General features: G+C 39.3%; 1 protein-coding gene across 15 annotated transcripts in view; it reads left to right on the top strand.

Moving 5' to 3' along the window:
* Positions 1-22,650, top strand: part of Anks1b (ankyrin repeat and sterile alpha motif domain containing 1B) — a 946,206-nt gene that overhangs the window by 880,147 nt on the left and 43,409 nt on the right. For 7 of the 15 annotated variants that reach the window (XM_042693313.1, XM_042693321.1, XM_042693314.1 and 4 more), the window contains 2 exons: positions 15,270-15,398; positions 17,787-17,858. In XM_042693313.1, coding sequence (XP_042549247.1) covers positions 15,270-15,398; positions 17,787-17,858 — 201 coding nt within the window. Of the gene's footprint in view, positions 1-8,538; positions 8,614-15,269; positions 15,399-17,786; positions 17,859-22,650 lie in introns of all 15 variants that reach the window. The other 8 variants (XM_042693310.1, XM_042693311.1, XM_042693320.1 and 5 more) reach the window with 2 other exon arrangements.

Here is a 22,650-nt window from a genome sequence, read left to right as displayed (position 1 = left end):
TATACGATCTCTACAAATGGGTAACAGGAATACTATAAGCCTATAGTTCTCTCCTATTGTGACAGCTGAGGGCTTGGTTTATGTGAATCAGAGTTAACAAGGAAGGGAAAAGAGAAAGGAATGGACAGACAGGAAGAATACGACGCTAGGTAGAAAAACCTTGAAGTTGGGCATTACTAGCAGGATTTCTGTCATTCCAGTCAATTTATGATGGAACCAAACCTGATGTTTGCATCCTCCCCCTCCAGTAAGTTGAGTAACACACCAGGTGTAGCAGTTCACATATGCAGGTGTTGTTGGAAAAGCAACTATTGGCCTAGCTTTTCCCTTCCAGCAGATTTACTGAACTGTCCAAGAACCTTCCCCACTGAGGAAGGTCATGTTCCTGAAGATTTTGAAGGACTGCTCTTTAGAAAGATAAAGAACAGGAAGCAGCATTTTTTTTAGTCTGACATTATTTTCAAATAAAATAGCTCATCTGAAACCTTTTATTAAAAAGGGGATCAGCAGTGCATTTATTTGACTTCTTAAAACTGAAATATATATATATATATATGCATATATATATAATCAACACTGAAACTAAGAAGCTAGCAGTGTAGTTAGAGAGAAGATCAAGATCACACACTGTAGTTAGAGGCTTAAGCTCACGTGACAGGAGAGAGGGAGACTTGCTTTTCTGTCTACATTAATATGACAGAGAAAGTGATCAGAGGCTGGACAGTAGCCTCTGGGTAACTTGGGAGAAGAAGCAGAAGATTCTGATTTTCTCATTTCCAGGCAGGGTTCAGTTAGTACTATGAGGAGAAGCAACCATGGAGCCATCGCTGCTGGAAGGAAGTCTGCCTATAAAATGATGGATGCACTATTGCCTGACTGCACTGAGTTTGACTCTTCTTTTGACAGGTTTCCATTAAGTCCTTCTCAAGGAATCACTGAGTTTGCTGTCTGCTGACCAAGGTTCCTTTTTTGGCACTCCCTTTTTATTTTTTTCTTGCCTTTGAAGCTGTATTGTTTGCACTCCAAGTTTGTTTTTTGTTTTATTTTATAAGTACTGTCATCCAAGAGAAGAAATGTACTTGGCTATTCCATTAGCTTTCACTCTGAACCTTCCTATTCCTTATTGAATTCTTTCTGGTCAATTTCTGAACACCCCGAAGTGTGAACGTATTATGACAAATGAGAGAAACAGAAGAAAAGTTGTTATTTTTTCCAGAGGTAGAACAAGGAAGAAAATTTCATCTCTGATAGAATCTGACTGGAGGGCTCTGTTCGTAAAAGTTTCCTTATTAAACTTGCTACACAATATCCACAGGCTCCCAGAAGGTTTCTAGACCCTAATTGGTGTGGCAGAATAGATGGAGCTGTCATCAGCACACTCCGTTTGGCAACCCCCCATCCAACTCCCAACTCTGTTTACTACTGGCTCTTGACCGTGGAGAAGTGACCGTATCCATAGAAATTGCCCTTCCATATGTGTTGATTAAAAGTAGGACTGATCCCTACTTGGCAACCCATGCCTATTATGTAGTAGATGACCCATAGCTGTCTTGGGATGAATGTCAGGGTCTTAGGAAGATGCATCCTTAAAACTTAAAATAACAGTTCAAAATAACAGTCCTTCGACAGTGGGGAACCGTAACACTGGTTGGGATACAGGGTGCTTGAACAAGACTTCTTTAAAAAAGTATCATGACAAATATGCAGAATGAGAGTTCACTACCCTACAGTCCTCCAAGGAAAACATCTCCAGCAGAATGAGGAACAAAGGCAGCCTCCTCAAAGCAAGTGTGCTTGTGGCTGTCAAGAACAGAGTGAGCTGTAGGAGAGAGAGCAAAGAGGCAGAAGGTGTGGGCTCAGAAGATGAGAACTTTGCCAGCCACTGTGAAGACTTTAAATTTTCTTTCCAGTTAAATGGAGCTGAGTGACATGGTCTGGCTTTAATTTTAAATGGGTCTTGGCTCTTGTATTAACAATGCACACTAAGGCTGGGTGCTGATGTCTCACACCTGTAAATCCTAGCTACTCAGGAGGCTGGGAGGATCATGATTTGAAGCCAGCCCGACAGAAAAGTCCATGAGACTCTTCTCCAATATTCTACTCAGAAAAAGCTGGAAGTGATGTTGTGGCTCAAGTGGTAGAGCACTAGCCCTGACCAAAAGAAGCTCAGGGACAGTGCACAGGCCCTGAGTTCAAGCCTCAGGACCAGCAACCAAAAAAAAAAAAAAAATGACAATAAGGGAACAAGGATGGAAAGTAGTTAGGAAGCCAATGTAATAATTTAAGTAAAAGAGATATGGCTTAGACCAGGTAGTGATAGAAGGAGGATTCAGTAGGACTTGCTGCTGGGTAAAATGTGAAATGTGAGAGGAAGGATGGAGAGGGGGAAGAAGGAGGCTGTCATTTGCTGAGATAAGAATGATTGGAGGGGGGCTGGGAAGGTGGCTTGCCTTGCATGCCTGAGGCCCTGGGTTTGATTCCTCAGCACCACATAAGCAAAAAGAAAAAAAAAATGGAAGTGGCACTGTGGCTCAAGTGGTAGGGCGCTAGCCTTGAGCTGAAGAGCTGAGGGACAGCGCCCAGGCCCAGAGTTCAGGCCCCATGACCGGACCCAAAAAAAAAAAAAGAATGATTGGAGGGGAGGTGTGATCAGGTGCTTCATTAGAACATTCCAGGTTGAGATGTCCTTTAAGTGTCCAAGTAGAGATGTCAGGAAGGCCGCTAGATGTCTGGGAAGGCCTGGGCTGTATCTACAAACTGGGAAATCAAGATAAGATGAGACTACCTCATATAGCCAAGGAAGATTAGAGAAAAATCTAGGACTAATGCTCCAGGGATGACCAGATAAACTAAGTACCACACAGTACAGACACACGCCTGTACAGGCTTGCCAAGAACTGCTGAGTCCTGCCCTGCCACAGTATACATCTGCCCATGGGTGCAGAGGATTAGTTGGAGCTAGGGAAAGGCACAGAACTGAGAGTCCCCAGTGGAAGGGCTAAGGCTTTTCCTGCCTTCCCTTGGGTGAGAGGACAATGTGTCCCCATGCTCCACCAGCTTTGTGGCAAGAAGAGACTCTGCATAAGCACAAACTTAGCAAGAGAGAGACCAAGAAATAGAAAGGGAGAGGAAACGTATCAGATCCATCAAGGAAAATGAGTTTGTAGAATGGCCTCCGGTGAGCAAAGGAAAAGAGAAAGCGCAGACAATAGAGATAATTCTTGGATAGTTTTCCTTTAAAACAGAACAGAAATGGACATAGAGATTGATGGGTTAAAGCACAGAGTTTGTTAATGGAAGGCTTTAGGCGCCTTTTTGAGAATATTCTAGAGAGTGGGCAAAATGGATGATAGGCAGTTTTCTTGTAAGCTACTGGACTGCTGAGCAGAAAAGAAGTCCATCTCTAGGAGAACTTTGGAAACTGGAAACATTCTTTTATATTGTGTGATTAGACTGTATTTTCTAAACTGAAGGCGTGGTCACGTGAGGTACAAGATGATAGATAACAAGAGCATGATGTGTGCTGTGCTTTAAGAAAACATTTTGCAGAGTCAAAGGAGAAGTCTGAACTAAAAATAAACACCTTCCAATGTGCATTGATTGCATCACCAAAGAAATGAGCATTCAAATATTGATAATACTGAAATTCTAAAACTACTATATCTTAAGTCCCATATTTGGATTTCATTTTAATTCAAGTTCAGATCATCCAAATTAACTTTTGCAGTATAGGTGGAAAAGAGATGGGAGAGAATATTAATGAACAAATGAAATTGCAAAGAGGTAATTAACACACATTTACAGAATTGTTCCGAGCTCTCTACAAGCAGCCCTTTGACAGAAGGGAGCAGTAATGACAAATGTTCCTTTTCTCTTCAGCAAAGCTGGCAGGCCTGTGTCAGAATTTTATCAGGAAAAAAATGAGGACTCTTCTAACAAGAAGTCTGCAAGGTTAATGTCTGGTGTATTTTACCGGAAGTGTGTTGGTAGTGACATAGTTTACTAGTGGCAACTACTACAAATAATATCAGTGACTAATGTTCGTGATGCTTGACCACTTAACCAAGGATTTTTAAGACTCCATCCATTCAGTAAATGTGCCTGAGAGCCTGTTGTGTTTCAGGCCCTGGAAATTTAGCTGTGAGAAAGCTCCCTCCCTCCTGAAGCTTAACCTGGGTAGTGTGACAACCTGGTGAAGTAAGTAGGTCAAGACTATTATTCTCTGCAGAGAAAGACCTAAGATTTAATTACAACTGCGATTTACATCACTGCTTTTCTAGGAATTTAGGCCCCAGATGAAATTTTATTACTGGCATCCTATTTTCTTTTCAAAATTCAGTACTTCAATACATATTCCTTCACTCGGTGTCTTCATAAATAGAATGAATTTGTATGGCAAGAACTCTCCTGTATTTAAATTGTGTTCCAGCACCTAGTCTCATAGCCCTGTCTTCAGGAGAAGAACTAGTTCATAGTATGGAAACACTAGTTACAGCTCATATACCTGCTCTTGCTTTTCTGTGAGCCTAGTAAATTATTTACTGCCAATAAAATGACTGTCTAGACTGTATCTGCTTTAAAAAAAAAAAAAGATTACATTAACTGAAAAAATAACTTTTAAAATATGACTTCTTGTCATTTATGTTGACTCTTAAAACTGTTAGAAATTATCAAGATTTTGCTTTTCTGAGTTTTAGATATAGCTTATAAATAGAAAATAGTTATTATAGGGGCTGGGAAGGTGGCTCAGTGGTAGAGCGCTTGCCTTGCATGCCTGAGGCCCTGGGTTCGATTCCTCAGCACCACCTAAGCAAAAAGAAAAAAGCCGGAAGTGGCGCTGTGGTTCAAGTGGTAGAGCGCTAGCCTTGAGCTGAAGAGCTGAGGGACAGCGCCTAGGCCCAGAGTTCATGCACCATGACCGGACCCAAAAAAGAAAAAAAGAAAGAAAATAGTTATTATACCTCTTTACATATGCTGAAGCCACGCTTCAGTGTATATCTCTGGAAGTGAGGGTGTTTTCCCCTTTGTTGAACTAATGAATTTCATCAAATAAATTAAGTACAGCATGGGATCTTCTCTTCCCTCTGTAACTCTGGTAACCTTGTTGCTGTCAGAAGATACCTTCATGTAGCCATAGAAGTGATACTTGTCCTGAAGGCACTAAGTACCACACAGTACAGACACACAACTCTACAGGGCTTGCCAAGAGCTGTTGAGTCTACCTTGCCACAGTACACACCTGCGCATAGGTGCAGAAGATTAGTTGGAGCTGAGGAAAGGCAAGAACTGACAGTCCCCAGTGGAAGGGCTAAGGCTTTTCCCACCTTCCCATGGGTGAGAGGACAATGTGTCCCTATGCTCCACCAGCTTAGTGGCCTTAGAGACTCTGCATCCAGATTAGGGATGCTGGTCAGGAAGGAGAACTGGCCGCTCTCTCCAGGTTAGACTTCTGGCAGGTAAATTACATAGCCTAAGAAGAGACATTTAGGGATGTCTTGGCAGAGAATGAATGTATTGGTCAAGCAGCCTGTCCTTCTGCCATCCTTTGTGACAAGGTGTTTACATAGCATGTGGATCTCGTGATATGCAGTAGGAGATTAGAATTTCATACCTCTCCCCTGTATCCTATCCTAGTGTTTGCTGTAGAGAGAACTCAGCCACAGAAGGACAAGAGAAAAGCTCCATTCTTCTCCCATTCTTCTCTAGCTAAACATTGTAAGGAAGTAGCGCTTGAGGTCCAGACCTCCTGAGAGTTGCCATTCACCTTGCTTCTCCCTTTTCCCAGGAGAAGGCAAAGTACACCCAAGCATCTGATACATACATATCTTAAGGACCAAGGCTGGACTATTAAGAGAAATTGGGATCATGTATAAGCTAAGAGTTTGACACAAAGTTGATTTTTCATGACTCAAAAGTGATCAGGAAGCTATGCTTTTGACCCAGAATGATAAGTTGCTTGGTGCCCATCAGGGCAGAGAAACTGGCAAGAACCATTGGGGTGTAATGATTGAAAATCTCAAAGCTTTAGGTATTTGGATGCCTTGGATTCTAAACTGTTCTGTGAAGTAGCTGCATTTCTGTATACTTGTTTCAAATTCAAACAAGTCCCTTGTTATTGTAGCTCCCCTCTGCCTCCTAGCACAGTGGGTACCAGGTTTGCAGACCTTCCTATCCACCCCAGAAGAGCCTTCCCTGTGTACCTGAGCAAACTACTGAATCTGCGAGTGTTAGTCTTCATCCATCTGCTGACCAGTGGTGACACTGGTACTAGAAGTGCATGAAGATGGTAGAAGCTGTGAAGAATAAGCTCAGGGACATAAAAACAGTGCTGAAAGGGTAAAGGATATCCTGGAAGAACATTTGATACCAGTAAAGATGGTGATCCAGCCAGCCTTGAGTTAGTACAAGGTAGCCTTCAGTGTCCTTGAGTTTTGTATCTGTACATTCAACCAATATGGGCATCAGAAATACTTGAGGAAGGGGCTGGGAAGGTGGCTCAGTGGTAGAGTGCTTGCCTTGCATGCCTGAGGCCCTGGGTTCGATTCCTCAGCACCACATAAGAAAAAAAACCCGGAAGTGGCGCTGTGACTCAAGTGGTAGAGCGCTAGCCTTGAGCTGAAGAGCTGAGGGACAGCGCCCAGGCCCAGAGTTCAGGCCTCACAATCAGACACCCTCCCCCCCCAAAAAAAAGAAATCTAAAAAAAAAAGAAATATTTGAGGAAGTGATACTGTGGCTCAAAGTAGTACAGTGCTAGCCTTGAGCAAAAAGAACTCAGGGAGAACTCCAGGCCCTGCGTTCAAGCCCCACACTGACAAAAAAAAATTTCAGTGAACATGTATATATTTCTACTAGTCATTCTTCCTTAAACTATACAGTATAATGAATGTATAGCATTGGAATATGTCATAATAATTTATATCAGGGATTTGAGCATTCTTGAATTTTGGTATCTGCTGGGAGTCTTGGAACCCATCCCCAACAGATATCAAAAGACAACTGTGTATTTAAGTCAGATGGTAACTATTGGAGACAAGGAGAGGCAAGATAAATGGACCAGAGTTAACTTTCTAAAGGACTAATTTTTTTTAAGGTCAGGAGAAGATCCCTTTGGGGGGGGGGGAATGGCATGATGTTTAGAGAGGGAGCCAAGAATAGCAGAGAAAGTTCAAATGGGAGGTGATGGCCAGAGGTTAGAGACCTAACTCCCTTACAGAGTACCACATACGTGACTGTCCCCAGCAAGCTGTCCAGATTACCAGGCATTGGCAAGCCAAAGGAGAGATGTGGATGGAGACACAGCTGTCAATGAGAAAGATGCTTAACTTCTAGGAGGATAGCTGTGAAGGTTTTATCCAAGGATGAGTTTTTCCATAGTTTGTTTGCTGCTGTTATTGTTCTTGACTGGATTTCTAAGCCGAATTGTGGGTGCATGTTTATCTCCTTCTGCAGTGATCCGAGCTTTTTGAGTCCAAGTGTGAATTCTGGAGATGCTCTCCGTGCTTACTTTGTAGGTTCAGGCACTCAACCATTTACTGATTTAATTTCACAGTGTCCTTTAGAATGACAGCATTCAGGAAAATAACTCTGAAAAGGTCAGGCCTGGAGCTCAGGCAAGGTTGCTTGATGCTTTCTGCTCTAGTGTTGGTTAATTTGGTGTTTAGTTGTAAGCAAACATTATTGCCATAAGTTGTAAACAGTGTGGTAGAGAACTCAATTAAGGAACTGATTCATTCAATTCACAAATGCTGTTTCCAGAAGTTTCTATTTGATTAAGAGAGCTGAGCCTCCCTGACCCCTGTTCCCTGCTCTCCTCCTCTTCTGCTGCCTCCAACATCGTACCCACTGCTGAGTGGCAAACTCATAGCCATACAGCTTTGCCCATAGAATCCTGGAGGTATGGACATCACCTAGGTTTACCAAGTGGAGCAATCACTAAATCAGGAAAGTCATTGTATTGTATTGTTTGTTCTTGGTCATTGAAGCGAAGAAAAAGTGACTCACTTTAAAGATTTCTTCCCTCTTTCTTTTTTTTTTATTTAGAGGATACTTACATTTTAATGCAGTGCATTTACCCCTGTACAAATGGAAGAAGATTAAGCTTAACGTTTCTAGACCAATATGGCCATTAATTTCTGTTCAATACCAACTCAACACAGTAAACTGGTACTTTTTCCAAAGTTGACAGCACAACTAAAGTTTCCCTCTTTCTTAATAAAAAACATTTATCCTCTGAAAGTAACTTTGGCAGTTGTTATGAACAGTTTGCTTTCTCTGAGAGGTGAATGTATTGGTAATTTCCCTTGATCTAACAGTAGTGTATAAATAGCCTTTTTTCCTCCAGCCAACCCAAACTATTTTTAATCAAAAAGAATTATTTTGAAGTCAGTTATGCCCTAAACCATTGAGGGTTTTTTTTTTTTCAAGAAATGTGATTCTTACATTTTATTAAAGTTTTCCTCCTTCCCTTTCCGGATGCTACCTTCGTAGCAGTCATGTTTTAAATATTGACAAGATAAGATAGTTTTCTTTTATATCAGCAGTCGTCTGTCTGTGAGATATGGACGAATCAGAATGCTGGATTTCCTTTCTCAGCGATCCATCAGGTTCATAATGTAAGGTTACAAACGGTTATTTTCTCTTCCTGAATTCGCGCTGTGTGATGTGTTGCAGGGTGTCGTCACTAGCTACAAGTACCATGTCTGGCAATGCAGAAAATTTGTAATGTCTAATGACTCCTGAAATTGTCTATTATACTTCATTTACTGTGCCTTGTTTGACTGGTTGATGTGTAAACATTGTCCTAAATGAGAAACATACATGGTTTTAAAGTCTACAGTTAAAAGTCGTCCACGTGAGCTTTGGCTTTCATTCCAGCATCTGTGTTAAATTGCTTTTACAGGAAAATGAAAAGGGTATATTGATTGATTGAGACATAGATATATATCTATAAGTATATAGATATATAGATATACATATATATCAGTGTTATTTTCCATATTTTGTACTTCCCCCATGTCCATGGGCTGTTCAGCCCCTTGTGTCCAATAACTTTCAAAGATTCATGCGCTTTCCTTGTGAGAAAGACTGAGAATGGTTTGCATGAAATTCTGATATATTTGATGCAAATGTGGGAGGTGCACAGCCCTAGAAAGCACTGTTACAGCTATGAGGTGATTCTCAGCCTTTTTCTGTTTGACAGTACTGAATTGATCTTTGCAATGTGCAGGGAACTGAGAGCCATTTTACTTTGAGCTGCTAAATATCCAGATATTTGCACTTCACCTTTACATTAGGGGGAAAAATCCTAATTGTTTGAAAAGTCAGTACTTTAAATTTGTATTTCAAAATGCAGTACTGTGAAATTCTTCCCCACTGGATGCTGTGCTGTCTGAGAGGTTGGGACATTTGGTTGAGAATCACTGAATTCTTGAAGTGGCATGTGAAGGGCCTCTTGGGATGGCACATCTGGCACATGTGTTCTCCCACGCATGGGATTTCTGGTTCTTCAAGGCTGTGATGTCTGTACGTTGCTTGGTACTGGTGCTTCCATCACCTAGCAGTTCCTCCTGAACTCATAAATGCTAGCTTAAGCTTTTATGTGTTCAGAAGTAGCCATCTCTGCTCTTCCTCAAAAGAACAAATTCGGTAGAACCAACAGCATCTGGCCAGACCCGCATTACTCATTCTTGAAGACTTTTTCAAAGAACTATTACAGTGCCCTGCTTTCACTTGGGTGACTGCTCCTTGAAGACCTTCCCTTATAATCACTTCTAAATATGCATATGGATTTATAAGCCTAGAGCTCCAATGTAGCCTTCTTCAAAGCCTTAGAGATGGCAGGCAGTAAATGAATCACCTGTATCTCATGTATGCTTGAATAGCCCACTTCTGAAATTTGTCAAAATTGTTAAAAGTAAAACCTTAAGGTGGCAGTTGTCATTTAAAATCATTTTAGTTTTATCTTTTCATTAAGTATTCTGAAGAAATAGAGAATGTTTGTTAATATTCAGATCTAAATTTACAAGCAAGTAGGTGGGAACTGTTCCTAACAGAATGGATTTAAAAGCTTCTATTTAAAAGATTCAATTAAATTGTAATTTTTTTTAATTTTGAAAAGAATAATAATACAAGACTTAGAAAATACCATATCTTTCTGCTAATGTTAGAAAGCTAAGTCATAATCATGGCTTTTAATTATTTACTGACATCCTTAGGAAATCTCTCTATTTAAAGAAAAATAAGAATGTAGACCATGTTTCCCCTTTATACTCTCAGAGCACATGTAGTATGTAATATTCATTTTCCCTGTGGAGGAGAGAGCTACATAATAAGATCTGTTTTAGAAATTGCCTTAGGTATCTGGTGCACATGAACTCTAAACTTGTAGCTCTTTACCATGTTTTGAAATACTGCAAAGGTTAAAACTGCATCTTTTGCTGTCTGCCATGCAGTACAAATCTATCTGTAGACGCTTGTGAATTTCTCAGATATTGTAATTAAATTCACAGTGTCTTTACATTTTTCAGCTGATCATATTAGAGAATGTTTAATTGCATTGTATTATATGTGGCCCAATTATAGTCCTCCAAGCCAAACCAGACTAGGAGCTTATGATTGGCAGTTGGCAAGAGCCTGTTAGCCAGAACCAACACTCTATTTTAAACTGTGATCTCAAATGAGGTTTTCTCTTAGTGGTGGAAGGTTAATTTTTTGGAGTGTTTAAATTTTATTTATTTTTGAGGTGATAGTTAACCATGTATATTGCTTCTATTTAATGGATGTCCATATTTATAAAAACTAAAAAACCCTTAAGGCATACATATAAATAGCCAACAAATACCAAAGAAATGAGGTTTTAAGCCATGATCAAATTCTTAGAATATTGAGATCATTTACATCTATTAACCTAAAGGAAAGATTTTCTCTAAGGATCTTAAACCCCAAAGACATTTAGTAAGCGTTTCATTTCTCTCTAATTATCTTGGGAAGCACTCTAAAGACTACTGTGTCAGTAAGAATTTTGACCATGACAGAATTTTATCCCAAGCTTTTCCTGTTTTATTATTCTAATAAAATATCTTTGCATCATTATTTCAGAGGTTTAAATGTACTTATCCTTAAAGAGAAGTTTCAGTCATAAACTATTATTTGCAGAAAATGCTTCTTAGGACTGATTTTTAATAAGCCTTTTTAAAGTGGGAAAACAATTAGATTTAATTTAAAATGTTTGCTTTGGGAGATACAAGTATTGGACATACATGAATGTTAGCTCTTTATTAAGAGGTAACACTAGATCTGCATTGCATTCATGAATTAATATTTTGAATTGAAATCCCCTTATGCAACTACTTAAAGATAATTTTAAAAATTTAAAAGGAGGTAACACTAGACTTCACAGTTCAAAATTATTTTATGTATAAGGGGAAAATCTCTATTTCTTTTTCAGTCTCTTTGCCTCTCAGTATAACTTCTCTACCTACCTCCTGCCTTGCCTACTCCTACCTCTGACAGAGTTGAGATGCAAGGCATCGTAGATCTCTGAACTGGTTTGGTTTGGGGAAGGGGGTGTTGTTTGGTTCTTTCTTTGTTTTTTGTTTGTTTTTTTTTTTGTCTTTTCCTCGCACTTAACCAGATAAAGCTAAATCTCAGGCAGTGTCCAAGGTCATTCCTGTATTCTACAAGAGTGTGATGTTAAATTCAGTTTGGAATCTCTCCATTCCCATTAAATTAATTCTAACCAACATCTGCATTGTAGACTCTACTAAATATTTGTAGATCTAAGATTTTTTTAAAAAACAGAGAGGAAGTTGATGAGTTTTCAGGAAGAAAAGAAATTTATTATAAGCTCAATCTTAAGCACACTTTCCCCTCTGAATCTGAGTTTCTGGGAAGAGTACAAAGTATGAAAAAATTCAGTGTCTATTTCCAGAAAGGTCAAATCAGTCCCTGAAGTGAATTTTAAAATATCTGGAATGGAACAATATTTCAAGGCTACAAAGGAAATAAAGTAAGGATTACATTCCTCCCTCAGGTAGCAATCTTCCCTCATGGCTTCCTAGGGAGTGCAAAAAGATAACTCTGGATTCAAAGCAGGTGGTTTGTGACTTGGGGGAAGCAGACTCACAGGAGAGCAGACGATGGTGCTGTCTAACCCGTTAGTGGGTTCACATTCATTTGGTGGAGTGGTTATCAAGTAAGAGATCGCAGATGTCTAGGTGGAGGGTATATGTGCTGGGGCTTGTTATTCCCACAGTGGCTGCTACAGCTTCTGTGGATGATGTAAATATTTTGGTTCAGCATTGGCTTGGAATTCTGCTTTTAAAGTGTACAGAACTCACATTGAAGTTTAATTATGAAAGTGTGTGAGCTAATTGAACAATCAGAATGTGTTTGCATATGATTTGCATGCCTACTGTACTGACCTGTACAATGTCCCCATCTCCTTAGCTTCACTGCACCCACTCTCTGCTCCCTCTCCCCGCCCCAACCCTAGTTCCAATCCTTTCTCTGCAACCTTTGGTACCCGCAGCTCCTGTCATGTCTGTTCAGGCTTATTTGAAAACTGCCTGTTGAGCTTGGCCAAGGTTAGAGCTCAGCTAAACTGTAGGGCTAACTGACGATGCTTGGTTTGAGTTGTCCCATCAGCAGATACTGGCTAGAAGGATCTTTTGATGTCGCCCAGGTCCTCCTTTTGTATCATCCCACAGAGTTGTGTGCAAAATTCTGTTGTTCTGTTAACAATGTCCTCTGTGACTTAAATGTATGATACCTGTTTGCTATGTTGTTGCTTTTTTGAGGGAGGAGGGAAGGGCGAGAAAAGTTTAATGGGAGAAATTAGAGGATGGTTTGCCACACCTGGGGGAGTTTTTATTTAAGAAGTCATAGCTGCACTAGGTCTAGAGTTATAAGTTCTTATAAAGATTAGTATTCAGCTTCAAAATAATAATGAAATCCATATAACTGCCACTAGTTTGTTTTTTTTAAGAGAAGAGCCTAGCCAGTTGAAGACTAGAAAGATAATTAAAACCTAGGCATTTGTGAAAGAAGGAAAAGAAAAAAATCAAAATACAAATCCTAAAATTAATGGCAGTCAGTTATTGCTTTTAAAAAATGAAAACCCATATAAATATGAAAAGAAAATTGAAGTGAGTCAGAGAGAAATCATAGAACAAACAAAAGTGCTTAAGTTAATATTACAGGTAAAATTTAAAAAACATCAACAGACAGGGATTATGAGGATCAAGCAATATACAAGAATCTCATGAACTAGAAGAAATCAGTCACAGAGAGGGACTCAGAAGACAGCAAGAGGAGCTTCAGGAGCTTCCCTGGTGCCACGCTCCAGTGAGGTGCACGCGGTGGACGTAGAATGGTCAGACTTGGCCGGTTCTATGCTTGAAGTCATCCACCAACAGGAGAAACCCCCTGGCCCTCCACAGCTGTGGCAGAGCCCATCTCTTCCTAAAAGACTAGAGAACTTCCCTTCTCAATCCCCTTTCTCTTTCAAAACCACACAGAAATTTCCAGAAAGCAAGGCCACCTTTGACAGCTACCTTGTACTCTACCTAGTTTAAATCTAAATTGCACAGTCATCATTGGGATGCTGGTCCTCTTCTCAGGACTCACACTCCATTTGAGCCTCAAAGGCTGTGCTTACTTCTTCACCTATAGGATTTCTACATCCTTTCAAAGAATTTAATGAAAGCCATGGACTGCATTTTTCCCCCAAAACACATCTGAATGTGTACATTCCTTTACAGACTCCCTGAAAATCCTCAAGACCTCCCAGTGTGTCCATCCATTTCCCAGTACTTCTATGGGACTTGGTCTGTGGCCAAGATTTTAGTTGGTTTTGGAGCTCATGAGACCTGTTTACACTCTTGAAATACCTGAGAAAATAATTTACCCTAAATCTGTAAGGCCATCCAAATTCAGGTTAGAAGACAATAGCTTGTAAATCTTCCTCTAATCACTTTAATTATGCCCATTTGAGAACAAAGAACTAAACTTTGTGAAACCAAAATCTTTGCCATGGAAGAAGAAAAAAATATTACGTGACTAGGTACAGTGACTCATGCCTATATACCCAGCTATTTGGGAGGCAGAGATCAGCAGGATTTCAGTGTGAGGCCAGCCCACACACATTAAAAAAGAAAAATTAGCAAGACTCTTACCCCACAAACAAACTGGGCAGATTGGTTTGCACCCATCATTCCACTCGCTGGGAAATATGGGTAAAGAGAATCACAGGCCAAGGAGTTGCAGGAAGGAAGCACAAGACCCTAGCTGAAAAGAGTAACTAATGCAAAGAATTTGAGGGGCAAAAATATGGCTCAAGTAGTGCAAAGCTCTGAGTTCAAACCCCAGTACCTCCCCCCCCAAAAGAATATCCCATGTGTTACATGTAAAACAGGTTAAAGTCAAAAAAACCCTGCCAAAACAGATTTTAACTTCATAAATTCTCACTAGGTCTTTATAATAACAAATTGAGCCTAACTTATAGAAAGTAATAAATGAAGACTGGAGGCGTAGCTCGAGAAGTAGAGTCCAAACCCCTGTGCCACCACTAAAAATAAATAAAAGTGAGAAATGAAATGATGCTAATAACTCATGTGACACATTGATACTCATGTATCAGTCATATGCAGTGTGCTTGTACTTGGGAATCAGGATTTTCATGTGCCTACAGATGCATTTCACTGTCTGCACTGGTGTTTACATTTATTAGGGAGGATGGTTAAGTCCATCCATAGCAGCACCAGGAGCACTGTGTTACACATCTGAACTCCAGTGAGAGAAACTAGCTCCCACCTACTAGTAAAAGTTACTATTAATATCCTACTTAAAGAATCGTTTTTCCAGAGATAGAAAATTATTCAAAGTGCGTGGCACATGTCATGTAGAAACCAAAATTTCTAATTTGAAAGTAATTCAAACCAAAAATTTCCAGCAGTCAAGGCTTAAAACACAAAACGAAGAATTAGTAAATCACATTAATGTCTTCATACTTTATCTTAAAAATCACTTAGCTTAGGGTCTTATCCTGAGAATAGAATAATGCAACTTCTTCACGCTTCAAAGATGAACTTAGCTTTGGGAAATATGGCCCTAATACCTGTGAAAATTAATAGCTAGCGTTCATATACTTATGTTAGGCCCGCATGCATTTGCACATTCACAACACACAAGTGTAGGTGAACTTAATCGAGTAGGGGGAATGAACATCACATGCTGCTCATACCGCCTCTGGAATTAATGTCATTTTCAGACAGGAGACTGGGGAGAACCTTCTATCACCTTGCGGCCTCCAAATGAAGCCACAGCCTCAACTCCAGTGCAGTACTGGCAGCATCACCCAGAGAAGCTCATCTTCCAGTCATGTGACTACAAGGCTTTTGTAAGTCCCCTTGGATTCAGTGTTGGGGTACCAGTGGGGTTAGTTTGCTTTTATTCTGAAAATGTAGCAAAATGTCCATTGTTGAAGTTTCCTGAAGTGCTTCCTCTCCTCTTCTTAAGGTAACATTCCATACAAAGAAAAGTTTATTTGAGACCCTTTAAATCTTGTAAACTTAAGGTCTGATTTGCCATCTTCTTATAGTGTTGAATATTTCAAAAGAAACATGATTAAAGAACAGTATTAAGTGAAATGAGTAACTAAGAAAGTAGTTCCATGATAGAGTTCTCCCCTTGCACGAGGAAAGCCCTGGGTTCCATTCCTAGCATCACAAAGAAGATAAATGTCTCATCTACGTACAGTGATCTCTAACATTGGAGCTAGTGCTTCAATAAGAATATCAGGTTCTATTCATTGTCATCAAAAGGATTTTGTTGCTGCTGTAGGTTTTTTCCTTCTATTTTTAGAGTCAAGGGAATAGTTATACTTAGCTAAGAATTGTGATAATTTAAACACGTAAATGTTCAAACAATCCTGTAGGCTCTGGGGCAGGTGGTGGTAGTCATGACTACTGCAGGGGAAAGAAAAAAAGAAAATGAAAACAAACACTGAACCCACTGCAGCACACAGAAGCCACCTCTCTAGAAGAAATGTTCCAATTAGGGCAAACTTTCCTGAGAACTTAATGGATAAGACTTTCATCACGGTCATTTTCCTTAATTTGATTAAGATGTAAGCATTCTGGATATCACCTTGTACTTTGGCTATCCCCTCTCTTACTGCTTCATTATCTTGAAGCATTGCATTTCTTTTCACGGTTGCTGCCCCAAAACCACAAGGCTGAAATCACTTCCTCCACAGCAAAAGCCCAAATCTCTGAGCCTCTCTGAACATGCCTAAACCAGGCCTTCCTTCTGCTATCGTGCGCCGCCAAGTCACTGACTTCCCAGATCCTCAGAACTCTCAACCTCATGTGTGCCTGGGCCAGGTGTCTCTAGTTAAGTCAGGACCACATCTTCAAATCTCTATGAAATTATTTTAGCTAACTTTTTAATGTAGAAAATACTTCATTAGTTTCTATAATCAAACCACATACACAAGACCTTATATATTTAATATAATGCTTTACCCTTGCATAAATGGAAAAAATAAGTTTGGTGTTTCTAGACCAGTATGGCTATAAAATTATGTGCAATGCCAATTCAACATAGTAAACCAGGTTACTTTTTTCCTAAACTTGACAGCACAACTAGAGTTTTTAAAAATTCAAGTTGTAGCCAAAAAACCAGAAGTGGAGCTCATGTGGTACCGTGCTAGCCTTAAGCAAAAAAGCTCAAGGACAGCACCCAGGCCCTGAGTTCAAGCCCTAAGACTGAAACAAAAAAAATCAAATTGTATGGCATATATAATGAAAGATAGGTAGATAGACAGATTCAGATTCTGCAATTTTCTGAACAAAATTGTAAAAGACATCCAGCACACTCCATTTAAAAAAAGGTAAAAACCCAAACCCCAGAAAATAGCAAAGTTCTGTTACTATTGTCGGAAGCTGACATCTTTTTTTTCTTATTAGCTCATTTTTTAATATGTGTGACAAAAGAACAATTGAAAGAACAATTGAAGCTTCAAAAGGGCGATGAGGAGTCAGTTAATAAAAAGCCTATCGTTTGCTCAAAATTGTTCATTTGCAACCAGAGTGAGTAGAGCTTCTGATCAAGGTATTCTTGAATCTAGTCAACTCCAGACAGCAAAATGGCTTGGGGGTTTGTCTTATCTTTCTTTCCCCTGCCTTTATCTACCTTCTTTGCCCCAGGGACTCAGTCCTGTCCGCTGTGAAACTGAGTATGACAGTCTTACTCCCCGTCCACGCCAATCCTGTTCTCAGGTGGATCAACACAGGGCACACAGCTGTGAATGAAAAAGGTCCAAAACTGCATCTCTGCCTAAGAACAGCCTAACATTAATTACCTATGCTGCCAAATAAGCCCAAGTGGGGGGACATGTTGCTTAGCTTCTCAGCTGTCTCATACAAGCCTGTAATTACACAGAAAGTAGTGTGATTTATTTTTGCAGACATTGCTGCCTCAAAAAAATGGGAAAACATTTTTAGATGCTCCCATTTTGTAATTAAATATGATTTGAAAGATGACATCTTTAGAAAATGCTGTAGTTTCATTCTAAAGAGCAGTTTATAGCCCCCCCCCCCACAAACTTATGATGAGTTCTGCTGCATTCTCTCTATAAATGCATCTGTTTACAAGGATTAGTTACTATAATTTTTTAAGTTTTCTTCAACTTATAGCTACCAGTATTGACAAGAGTTTGTTTTTAGATCATGACTCATATTTATACTTGCCTTGTAATAAATCAATCTCTTTTTTTGTATTTTAGTATTTAGGTTCTATGCTGATAAAAGAGCTCAGGGGGACAGAATCCACCCAAGATGCTTGCGCAAAAATGAGGGTAAGTTTGCCAAACTCTTATTATTCCTTGTAGTTGAAATACTAAATACTGGGTATGGGTACAAATTGCTACCTTTCAGATTACTATTCTCTTTCTCCGTTGGTCTGCTGAATCACATTGGTGTTACATAAAAAGGTGTTTACATTTTGTTCATATTTACACTTGGTCTTATTGTAACTTATGTCTCTTTGATACAGTTGTACAGGATTACATTTGCTCTTATTTTTAAGGGATTAAAAGTCAATTATGTGTAGATGTAGACAGACATAGATGCAGATATTATAAATACAGATACTTCTCCAGATTAGGACACAGATGATCCTTTTTTTATTTTTTTAATTGTGAAAATACCATACAGAGGGGTTACAATTACATGGGCAAGATAATGCGCACATTTCTTATCAAGCATTGTTGCCGCCTCCTTTGTTTCCCCTTCCCATCCCTTCTTCTTCTCCCCTACCACCCCCCACCCCCCCACCCAAAGTTGTAAAGTTCGTTTTTCCACATAATGATTTGTACATCTCATTGTTGCAATGGGTCCACCTGTATCCCTATTTAAACGACTTGTTTTTTCTCTTCCCCTCCACAAATTATACCAACATCAAATACAGTGAAAACAGGGGTTATACCATGGGGGAGGGAGACACAGATGGTCTTTAGTTTATTTCACCAAAAAAAAAAAATGTTTTTAAGCATCCACTTGACAGTCTGACAACATTACTGACAACACTGCCAAGAAACTAAAAGTTATCAAAAGCACAAGAATCAGTAATGTACGCTATAAAACAAATATTGTATGTGATTTCTTAATTATGCTGTACTTTACATTTAACTGGGCAATGGTAGCTCATATCTGCAATCCTAGCTACTCAGGAGACTGACATCTGAGGATCACACAGTTCAAAGCCAGACTGGCAGAATAGTCCATGAGACTGCAGTTAATCAGCAGAAAAGCTTGACTGGAGGTGTATGGCTCAAGTAATAAAGTTCCAATGATGAGTAAAAAAGCTGAGAGCTCAAGGCCCTGAGTTTAAGACTTGGTACCAGCACAAAATTTAAAAATAAGTAAGTATGGGGCTTGGAAGGTGGCTCAGTGGTAGAGCGCTTGCCTTGCATGCCTGAGGCCCTGGGTTCGATTCCCCAGCACCACATAAGCAAAAAGAAAAAAGCCAGAAGTGGCGCCATGGCTCAAGTGGTAGAGCGCTAGCCTTGTGCTGAAGAGCTGAGGAACAGTGACAAGGCCCAGAGTTCAGGCCCCACGACCGGACCCAAAAAAGAAAAAAATAAGTAAGTGAAAGAAAAACATTCAGTTCTAAGTAGAATGAAATATGGAAAACAGTAAACAACAAAAAGGGCAATTCCAAATGTCCATGATCAGTGGCTACTGGATCTCCAGGAACCTATATCCAAAACTACACCCTACCCATGACCACAGCTTCTCCTTTCAGACTGCCTCGTTTCTTCTTGAAGATGTATACCAAGAGTACACAGCAAGTGTATAGAGAATATGGCAATATCTGAGCAATAGTCCAAAATCAGAATGTTAGATTTAGTCAATAGAAAAACTAGCTGAAGTCAAATTTAAGGAATAAATCTCTTACTTGTGGACAGTACCTCCTTTCACTAATTTTACATGAACATCTTTTGGTGGGAAAGTTGTAAAAGTATACAATTAAGCTAGTTACAAAGATAAATGCACAATATCCACTATTCATGGGAAGCTAAAAAAGTGTGACTTCATGAAATGAAACTTCTGTATGTAATCACTAATAATATATTGATGAATTCCAAAGCAAAAAGACTAAAATAGTCTTCATCTCTTTGATGCAATATCAACTGATTGTCTATCTTAGATACTGTATAGATGGTTGTTGCTGTTTTCTCTACTTGAGAGTCACTTTATTTGTAATATGCTAGCTGCAAACATTCACTGAGTAATTACAATGTGCCCTTGAGTAATTGTTACTCCCACTTACAGATGAAGAAACTGAGGCTTAAAGAGATTAATTAACTCTCTCAAGGTCACACAGCAAATAAATTCAGACTGGAATTTAAGTCTGACACTAGAGTACAGGCTTTTTTTTTCTGGTACTAGGGCTTGAATTCAGGACCTGGGTGCTTTCCCAGAGCGTCACTTCCAACTTTTTCTGAGTAGCTTATTGAAAATATGAGTCTCACAGACTTACCTGCCTGGGCTGGCTTCAAACTGCTTTCCTCAGATCTCAGCCTCCTGAGTAGCTAGGATTACAGGCATGCACCACTGGCACCCTGCTATTACACAGACTTTCAACCACTAAATTCCCCTAATTTCTCTAAACTTCTGTTCTCATGCTTGGAAAATGATAACAGTTGACTGAAGGGTTTTTCTGGTTCTATAATTCTGGGAATCTTATATTCTAAATGTATACAGATCTAAATTGTGTTACCAATAAATGAGAAAATGGGGGAAAATTTTAATCATTAGGCCCTGTAATCATTTTGGAGATTTTCATAAGCATGTTTATGAAATTAATTTGGCATATCTGACTTAGTACTATTAAGTAAATTACCTGAGTCCAGCTACTTCAGTGTTCTAATCAGCATAAATATTGTATTATTTGTATAATATCATTTGAAATACACCAGATCTGTGATCAGAGTTTCATTCAATGCTCAAAATTGAGTGACTGTGAAATTATATCTGATAGCAATAATAAAGCCATTGAATAGATTAGGAGTGAACAATTGAGTTAAATATTTGTATGCTTCTTAAAATGAAACTTAGAAAACGCTGCCTTTGGTCCATTTTACTGGTTTCCTGCCCCTGATGTTTATGTTAAGTAGCCTATATGAAAATAGAAACTTTCTTAGCTTCTTAGAATATCATATTTCTCATCCTGATTAAATACACCTCAGGCCAGATTGTGTTTATGGAGCCCTTTAATGTCAGAAGCATAGAGTGCCTATTTTCAGGGCTGATCATATTGTGAATTAAAGCTTTCATCAACTAAAAATAGTGTTGATTTTACCTTGCAGTTAATTTTCACTTTGAACCAAAAGTTGTATTCTTGGCTTTCAACCTGGTGGCATTTTAGCCTCAAATCCCAGTATAATCATCTCCCCTCCCCCCATGGGAAATACGTTAGGATCCAGGTGCTCTTAAAAGTAGAGAAAGCTGGGCGCCAGTGACTCAGGCCTATAATCCTAACTTCTCAGGAGGCTGAGATCTGAGGATTGCAGTCCAAAGCCAGCCCTGGTAGGAAAGTCCATGAGACTGTTATCTCCAATTAACCACCAGAAAACTGTGGCTCAACTGGTAGACCACTAGCCTTGAGCTGAATAGCTCAGGGACAGTGCCCAGGCCTTGAGTTCAAACCCCACAACCAACACCAAAAAAAAAAAAAAAAGTAGACAGTAATATTATGTAAGCCAAAGTATTGTAGATCAAGACTTTACTTGGCATATTCTTTTAATTGAAAAAAAGGTAGCTTTCAATTCAACAGTGTGCACCTTAACTAAAACTAAAATTTCCAGTAAGAAATAAATCAGAGTAGCTTATTTGGTTGTGAGCAAATGTTTCCATAAATGTATTTTGTTAGCAAAGATGATTAATGTCTGTCTGTGTTCTCACTGAGTTGCCAGCCCCATAGAAAAAGGCATGTAAACATTTAATGACCCCAGAGTAGTACCACCCATGGCATCTTCACATCACCATCAGCCTAAGGGATCATCATAGGTGATCCTGAGAATAACAGTCATAATCTCCCAAACCAGATCAGCAGGATTCCTAACAGTTAATACATGTATGCCCAGCCAAGAGAATGATGTACATTATTTTATTTAATACATGAAGTAGGTACTTTATTGTTTATCCAAAATATCCTTTACCCAGGAATGCTCAGATTTTGAATTTTTCAGATTTTAGAATTATTTCATAAACATAATGAAGTGTCTTAGGGATGGGACCCCATTCTAAACACCAAATGTTATTTCATATCACATAGCGGTGTTTTAGGTGAACCTGCATTTTTTACCAGTGCACCAAGTTAGATGTGGGATTTTCCACCTGGCGCATCATGTTGGCACTCAGAAATTTTCAGATTTTGGAGCATTTTGGACTTTATATTTTCAGATTAATGATGCTTAATCCTAACTGTTGTCCTCGCTTTACATATGCGGTCAAGGGATGTCAAGAAACTTGTCCAAATTCAAGCAGTGGAGGTAGAGTCAGGATTTGGATGTAAGCAGTGGAACTCTACTACCCACATTGACTCTCCAGGTTAGATCATTTCTCTAAGATACAGAACAAACCTTGTTTTGAGTTCTAAGACATCTTAAAAAGCAGGTCACTTACGTGACTTGCTAAATAGCTTTAGTTGGAAGTGGCACCGTGGCTCAAGTGGTAGAATGTTAACCTTGAGCTGAAAAGCTGAGGGACAGCGCCTAGGCCCAGAGTTCAAGCCCCACAACCGACAAAAGAAAAAGAAAAGAAAAGAAGATAGCTTTAGTTGTCTGCAAATAGTCCCTAAGAATGTACTGGCTAAATTAAACACAGATACATCTACAGATAGGTACAGCCCCATGTATTAACATAAACAGTATTTTTGGAACAGTCCTCTCTGCATCCTTAGTAACTATAAAATGTTTTACAACATTTACTTTAACAGTCACTTTTGCTCCCCCCAAAAAAGTTACTTTTTTCCCATCTCCTCAGAAGCATTCCAAGTGTTTGATAATCATAATTGGTTAACTTCTAAGTTTATCTAAGCCTGTTCATTCATCTCTGAGGTCCCCTTCAGTTTTGAAAGAAAGT

This window comes from Dipodomys spectabilis, unplaced genomic scaffold (assembly GCF_019054845.1).
Source record: "Dipodomys spectabilis isolate Male_0828 unplaced genomic scaffold, ASM1905484v1 ptg000163l, whole genome shotgun sequence".
In the NCBI taxonomy this organism is placed as follows: Eukaryota; Metazoa; Chordata; class Mammalia; order Rodentia; family Heteromyidae; genus Dipodomys; species Dipodomys spectabilis.
This window is presented reverse-complemented; position numbering and strand designations above follow the sequence as displayed.